The sequence below is a fragment of the Phaseolus vulgaris genome, chromosome 2 (genome assembly GCF_051622355.1).
Source record: "Phaseolus vulgaris cultivar YP4 chromosome 2, ASM5162235v1, whole genome shotgun sequence".
NCBI classification, from domain to species: domain Eukaryota; kingdom Viridiplantae; phylum Streptophyta; class Magnoliopsida; order Fabales; family Fabaceae; genus Phaseolus; species Phaseolus vulgaris.
Genome location: NC_143499.1, coordinates 14,401,811 through 14,410,157, shown reverse-complemented (window position 1 = coordinate 14,410,157; position 8,347 = coordinate 14,401,811). Strand labels below are relative to the sequence as shown.

At 31.9% G+C, this 8,347-nt stretch overlaps 1 protein-coding gene across 1 annotated transcript; it reads right to left on the bottom strand.

Moving 5' to 3' along the window:
* Window positions 1-5,232: 5,232 nt before the first annotated feature.
* Window positions 5,233-6,846, bottom strand: LOC137810755 (zinc-finger homeodomain protein 11). The gene has a single exon (XM_068612174.2). It carries the CDS (start codon window positions 6,383-6,385, stop codon window positions 5,591-5,593), a length of 795 nt encoding a protein of 264 aa, XP_068468275.1. The 5' UTR covers window positions 6,386-6,846; the 3' UTR covers window positions 5,233-5,590.
* Between the last annotated feature and the right edge of the window lie 1,501 nt (window positions 6,847-8,347).

Genomic DNA, 8,347 nt, shown 5'->3' with positions numbered 1-8,347 from the left:
ACCGAATTTGTGCATGATCATTTATAGAGGAATTGACAAAATGTCATCATTACAATCCAAAGAAGTTGGATAGGAAACATATGGTCTTGTTTATGTATATTGCATATGTCATAATGCTTCTAATTTTAACAAAAAGTTCAATATTTTGAACTAAAGCGATAACTGATTTACATGAATTTTTTTTTATCAGCAATGAATTAATTAAATTAAGAGGGATACTTCAGGGGTATCCCAACCCGTATACATCAGCCACATGTGTACTCCTCCTTATAGTTGGAGCAGAATAACCATAAAGAGAGTTACACTACAAAAATACACCCAAAAAAGATACCCAGAACTATCAGAATCATAGTAGCACCTGCCCCAAAAACTCAAGCATGTGGGATTGAATAAAGAGCATATCTAGACCACTAAAGGTATAATTTAACAGGTGCATCGTCATGACAAGGAAGTTAAAGGAATGACAGCAACCACACCATCCTTCAAGCTAGATTCTGCATCCATGATTTGCCTGCCACAATACTACCCTTTATACTGCCAGCTTCCAACTCTACACCTTTTTACTCACCCAAAATACTGCCACAAGCCTATAGTCAGTTCTGTTATAGCATCTTCTTGAGAGGCACAAAAACAAGCACAAGCACTTTTGTGACAAGTCACCCATATACGTTCCAGCATCAAATGTGATTAGCTTCTTATTGTTTAAGGCCAAAGCCAGCTGTGTGAATGCTGGGTGGTACGTGATCCAGCACGTTTTGACAGCAACCCAACTTCTAAGCATTCCATGACAGTCAGTGCGAAGACATGTTTCCTTTTCTCATACAAAATTACAAAAGCTATAAATGTTTAATCAATTTCTTTTCTTTATCACAACTTATGAAATGAAATAGTGAACTCTACATATGTGATCAGAATTTTGAAAAGCAGTTTTCTAGAAAAATTGCACATTGTTAAAAAAAGTAGACTCAGACGTACGATGATGACAAAAGGTACGGCTATATAACCAAAAATCTAATCGAATGCATCAACTTCGTTTTTAAGAGAACTCGTTCCTTACTGATTTTAACTTTAGTAAAAGCAATCTTCGAAAAAACAAAAATATGATTTATAGAACTAGAGTAGAAATCATGTTACATGCTAACATTTTAATTAAAATAAAAAAATTAAATTATAAAATTTAACCTTTTAGTATTTTTATTAATATGAACCCTTCTTTTATTATAATAATAATAATAAAATTTAGCTTTCATTCAAAATAAATGGCACATTAAATAAATAATTATTGAGCATGTTTTCCTTGTATAATGAAATAAATATTTTAATATTTATAAATAGCGTAGTTCAAAAGTAGGTAAAAGTGTCTTTATGATATGGGATATATAGTATGCACACATTTTTCCTTCATTTATAAATTTAAAATTTATTTTTTCCTGTCATTTATTTTAAATCTTTTTAATTTTTTCTAATAAATATTAGTGGCAACGTTTATATATATTTTAAAATTATTTTTGTCATCCCTCACAACTGTAACACAAACAGAAAACTTAAAAATGTTTTTTTAAATTATTTTGAATATTCTATAAATATTTTAAAATATGGAGTCTCGTTTTAATGAAATTATTTTTTCCCTTCTATTCTATACCCTTTAATCTTATTATCTAACTTACTTCTTGTTTATTATCTATATTGACTAATGTTTATCTATTGTTCTTTCTTTATTTTTAAATATTCTAGTATGTTTGGTACTTTCCTCAGGTTTTTATCATAAAGTAACTAACACAAAAAAAATCGAAATAATTTCACAGATGTTTTAAGAAAAAAATTATATAAAAAAATTATTAAAAATATAAAAGTGTATTATGGGTATGTTTTTCAAGGAGATGATATTTTTTATAGATTATTTGTTTGTGTAATTTTTGGGAGATGTAAACTAAATAATCGTCCATGACATAGAGTAATAGAATGAAAATGGGTTATATTTTTTAGATTAAATTGCCAACTTAGTCTAATTTTAGTTTGGTCACGTATTCTTTTAAAAAATTAATATTTTATCTTATCACATATAATTTGTTTTAAAATGTGCAACATATACACCCGAATAACCTCAATTGCATGCAATTAAGAGAAACTGTGATAAACTATACTTATATTAATTCTAAAACAATATTTGAACGGATAAACCAAGATGTTAAGATAAATTTATTAAACATATATCATTCAACATTGATTGAAAGGTTTTGTTTAGAATTGAGGCCACAATCTTAAAATGTGGAATTCCATCGCATCCCGGCCCAAGAAAGGCAATACAAAAAAAAAAAGGTTCGAATGAGGAAAAAAGACACATGTCATTGATTTTGCAAAGGATATGAAACTTGCCAAAGAGTGCTTCTTCCTGCACCTCCATCACTTCTTCACCTACCTCCATAAATTTTAAAATTTCTAAAATTACCCTTCGATAAAAAGATAAAAGTAGAAACAATATTTTACACTACGATTATGTAATCCAAAAGTCAAAATTATCATTTTTGGATTATGTAATCCAGAATATATTTAATTACTCACAATATCAGATTATATAATCCGAAATTTATTTTAAAAAAATAAACCTTCCAAATTATGTAATTCATAAGTAGTAATTTTTGACTTCTGGAAGTAAAAATCCAAAAGTGGTAATTTTTTTTATTTCGAATTACATAACTTTTTACTTTCATATTATGTAATTTGGTATGTTTATTTTTTTAAATAAATTTCATATTACGTAATCTGATATTATTAGCGGCTAAATAGGTTATGAATTATATAATTCATAAATAATAATTTTGACTTTCGGATTACGTAATTCATAGTGTAAAATATTGTTTCTAATTGTATCTTTCTATTGAAGGATAATTTTGAAAATTTGAAAATTTATGGAGGTGACTGAAGAAATGATGGAGGTGCAGGAAGAAACCGTCCTCGCCAAAAGCACTAAGATGGTACAATTTTTATCCAAAATTATCAGAATGAATGGAAAACTCCCTTTATTATGAAAATAGGATTTTTTTTTTTGTGAACAAGTCATCTCTTAATGTACGAGTGCAATAAAAATGTAAGAAAATTTAAATTGTAGGTGAAGATGACATATAACTCGTGTATGGAAAAAATTTACATTAAATTTATGCATGTAGAATATGACTTAATTTTTTTTTAAATTACAAAAATAAAATAATTAAGTGATTTGTTAAGAAATAAAATTTTATAAAATTTTGTAGGAATATTTTTAAATGATCATATTTGTAATAGAGAGTTGAGATTGAGATGGTTAAAAAAGAAAGTTATTTTAAATAAAATAAAAAATTTGATGTCCAATTTGTAATAAAGAGTTGAGATTGAGATGGTTAAAAATGAAAGTTATTTTAAATAAAATAAAAAATTTGATGTCCAATCCGAGGATATTAAAATTTTAAAAAATCAATTATTTATTAATAATTTTTTAAATTTTTTGTATTTTTTAGATATTTTATATATATTTTTTAAAAAAAAAGTTTACAAAAATAGAATAATGAATTGAATTGATAAAAAATTAATAAATTTTATAAAATTTTGTAAAAAAGTTTTTAAATGATCATAAATTTTAATAGAGTTGGGAGGGAGATGATTAAAAATGAAAGTTGCTTTAAATAAGATAAGAAATTTGATTTCCAATCTGACATTGGGGATATCAAAATTTTAAAAAAAATCAATTATTTATTAAGTTTTAGATATTTTATATATATCTTAGACTTTTAGTTTACGTTTTAAATTTATGATTTAGATTTTTTATATATGATTTAAAGTTTTTACTTTGAGTACTAGAGTTGTGACATTTTTTGTTACGGTTATTTTACAGTATACAATTTAGAATTTTAACACTATATTTTTAATTAAAAAATAACTAAATCTTTCTTAAATGAATAAACTAAAATTTTATAAAATTTATTATTTTTTTAACAATTCAATTAATCATTCTTTTTAATTTTTAAAGAAATCAGCACAATTGTGTTGGACTGTAAATTTCACTGACTTCAGTTGTGCATTTAAAACATTATTTAAGCTTTGCTGAATTTTTACAGAATTTGATGGCAAGGACGAGTTCTTCACATTTCACACCAGAGTAGTATGTCTTCTAACATCACGATTTAACTATTTTTTACAATAAAAAAGTTTTGTGATTATTCTAATAATTTGGGAGAAAAATTCCATCATTTCGATGCATTTGCTGAAGTGAGTTGTTTTGTAAATTGAGGAATTGTTAAATAATGGAATATAGTATCTTAGAGAAGAGTTATGATTAGGTGTTGATTAAATAATAAAAAAGTTTGCGTTCCACTGAACCAAGCCCAATAAGGAAAGGTGACACCTTCACAAATTGGTTCAACCCAATCTCTCCACTACGCACACACACACACCAAAGATTCCCAATTTGTTACACATAACTCTCCTTCTCAATCTCCCTTCTACTTCCAAATTAGATCTTCTCTCTTCCTTTTTATACCCATTTTTCATAAACAAACCCTTCCAATTAGGTTTCACATATTAGTTTATAAAGGGAACTTTGTATTTTACTTATATCTTTATATTATCTTCATCTTCTCCATCACCTACCCATCAATACAAAATCTTCTATCCACCTTCTCAACACTATTCAAAATCTCTTTTCCAATATAACTACTAATCTTTTATATCGGTTAAGAAATATTCTAGTAAATGATTATCTCCAACTTTCCTATTACTTTCTTCTTTTTCAATGTAACAAATTCTGCATTAATTAGTCTTAATTATATATTGTTGAAAAATAGCTTATTGTTTTGGAATAGAGGAATTAATATCTAAGTCTCACAACATTTTGATATTATATTATAATTAAATTTAGATATGATTGTAGCTCCATCTTAAAAGCTGAGATGTGATGTGAAAAATTAGTGTGCCAGTAAATATGTTGGCCTCCCTCAAAAGAGAAAGTGGCTAGAACCACTTGATCTCTATCAGAAGTTCAACCCACCAAGTATGATAAGGTAGAAGAAAAACAAGAGTAGATTAAAGTTTAGAGGTTTGCATGATGGAATGCAGAAAAGCCATGGATAAAATAAATACATTGTCTTCAGCAACAGTTGCATTCCAAGATTGATGAAACTAGTGTCAACAAGTATGGACATTGGGAGAATATACACTGTTTTTATCAGAAGTAAATGAATAGTCTAAATACAAGAAAAATACAAGAAACAAAACTACTTAAATGGAACCTGTCATTATCAAGAGATGAACGTGACAGAAATAAGACGGTGAAACATTTATGGAACCGCATTAACTTCATAGCTTATGATTCTTATCAACAAAAACAACCCTTTCATGTCACATCTCAATAGCTTCTAAAAAAAAACTAGATCTCTCTTCACCCTCGCCTCAAATAATGACCCCAAAAAATAATTATTCAAATATGAATAAACAAAAAACTATCTCATTCTACTTGCTCCACTGCCAATTCTAAGCTTCTCAAGGGATCAAAATTAAGACGATTAACTATGATCCATGATCAGAAATATAAAAAAAAAAAAAACTACCTTAATTAATCTCAGTTTTGAGTGTCATGGTTGGTGCTGTAAGGATTGTTATTAAGAGTATCAGAAGCATTGGCATTGGTGTTTTCATCAGGCTCCAATGATCTCTTCCTGCAAGTGTTCTTATTGTTGTGCATCCACACCTTGAAGACCCCTCTTGAAACGCCAATCTCATTGCAGAAATCTTGCACCAACCCTTCATCCCCTTTCTGCATTCTCCAACCCAATTTCTCAGAGAAATTCTGCATCTTCTCCTTCTGCTCTTGGCTGAACTTGGTCCTGAACCTCTTCTTTCCACTCGGGCTCTCGGAAAGATGGAAACTCGTGTGGTGATGCTCGTTTCCCGGGCCAAAGAGCCCCAGGACTGGTCTGCGGCCAGGGAAATGGTGGGAGAGAGGCGGCGGGCTGGGGCTTGACAACGGGCTTGGGCTTGGGCTAGTGCACAGGCCCGGGCCATGATGGGGTGGCGGCGGTGAGTGGTAGAAGCTTATGAAATTTGGCCTGGGGTTGGAGTGATACTGTTGTGTGTCACGGTGGTGGAAGTTACGGTGGCATCCACAGGCGGCGCAAGTTAGCGAGCGTGGTTCTGTGGGATTGGAGGAAGAGGAGGGCATGAACTCACCGCATCCATCAAGCGCGTGGCCACCTATGCTGGCAGCGTGGTTTTTGAGGCACTCCTTGTAGCAAACGACCGCGGACGGTGGCTGTGAGGGCGGAGGAGCGGTGGTGGGGCGGTGGCGCTTGGTGGTGGGGTGTTGGGGGGTTTGAGGATTTGCGTGTGTAGTATTGGCGTTGTTGGTGAGGTCCATGTATGTGAGTTTGTGCAAGAGTGAGTGATTGATGTAAAAGGGAAAAGAGAGAGAAAGAGAAGATGGGGTTATTAGAGTTTTGACATGATTAAAGTGTTGTTTGAAAAACGAATCTAAAGTTAAGAGTTTGGAAGGGTGGGTGGCGGTGGAACGTGATGGAGGTGATGATGATGATGATTTGTAATGTGAAGTGATGAGAAAATCTTAGGTTTAAATGGGGTTGTAGGGAAGGGGGAATGAGATGCAGAAAGCGAGTTGAAAGTTAAGACATGATTTGAGATGAGAAGGGAAACACGAAGTGAAGTTAAGACATGATTTGAGATGAGAAGGGAAACACGAAGTGAAGTTAAGACATGATGGGAAAGGTGTTTGTAAAATTATGGTGGTAATTAAGGTTTAGTTTCCATTTTACTTTTGAAAGTTGACATGAGTTAGTTGGGGACAATGAATTTGTTTGATTCGTGTTGAAGGGACAGAGTTTGGTGTGAGTATTGGAGGGTTACGTGGCGACCTGTGGGAAGTGTTGCATAGAAGGAAGGAGGGCCAGGTAACAAATATTCATTTCTTCACCCTAATCTCTAATCTTCATTTATCAAAATACTATTCAAACTTCTTGCCTCATCTAAATCAAAAACTTGACAATATTTTCTGGTAAACGATATGGATAAAGCGGTCAATGTGATTTACTCTCTGGAATACTTTGTCTCGCGTGGGAGGGTTAGATTCATAAAACTTTGACCCCCATTTTATCTAAGGTCAACACAATATTCTACAAATAAACTTTTATCATAAATTTTTAAGAGATACTCATGTATGAATTCGCCCTTTTTTTCAACATGTAGGTGTAATAGTTTTATTTCATTTATTAATTATACTTTTCGGTATGCTCAGCCCACAACTTGAGCACTCAAGTTCTCGTTCCAATAATCTCAACAATAGGTATTGTCAATAACTTAAATTCGGTCCAAAACACGAATAGGCCAAATGGTGAGAACATTTCTCACTGCATCGAAGGTGTTGGTCATTTTGAAAGTCGGTGTTCCATCACGATTTTGTTCTTAAAAGGCGTCTCGGTGGGTTGGAGGAGGAATGAGTATATAAGCTGCTCTTGACCTCAACTCCGGAGCGATGTGGGATTATATTGGCGATACTGGAACAAGCCCCCCAGTCGAGGTATAAGGGGAGTGGTTTCCCCCTAGTTGAAGGGCTTGGGACACATTTTTGTTTCCAAAGACGGCACCAATGTTTTGACCTCAAGTTCGAGAGATAACATAGCTAGGGTCAATCACCACATCCGAGGTATTGTCTACTTTAGAGGTCGGTGCTCCATCACGATTTTGTCCTTAAATGGCGCTTCGGTGGGTTGTGTTGAACAAGATGCTTTGATGTCTCCAAATCCAAGTAGAAAACTTGAAGACCTTGTTGTTGTTGTGTGTGTGTCTAGTTGTTTGAAACTTGTTAATTCTCTCCTTAAGATGATCCAAGTTCATTTGAATCTTTAAGCTTTTGAAAAGCTGGGTTTTCTAAAAACCTGATGAAATTTCAACAGGTTGAAATTTCGAAACACCAGGTTGTTTTACCTTAGTAGTTTTTGAAAAGGTTTTGAAAAGCTTGACTTTGCTGTCAAGTCAATTCAACCGATTATTTCGACAAAACAACTGATTGTTTTTCTGAAAACCTTAACTGAATTCTGTTAAGTGGTTTTAATATGTTTAAAATGATCCTAACTACCTTGGTTCTTTTATTAAATGCTTTTGACCACTTGATTGGTCTATATAAAGGTGGTTTTACGCTCCTAGTCTTGAAGTAAGAAAAAGAGTTTATCAAAAACAGTTTTTCCAAGATTTGAGTGAGTGATTGGTGTAAAAGTGAACCAGTATAAATCTATTTGTGTGATTCTCTCTTTCCCTGATCTTACAGATACCTGTTTTAAGTTTTTTTTTATTAATTGCTGATAAAAAC

Coding starts and splice junctions, on each gene's coding strand:
- LOC137810755 (XM_068612174.2), bottom strand. CDS start 6,385: ATGGACCTCACCAACAACGCCAATACTACACACGCAAATCCTCAAACC.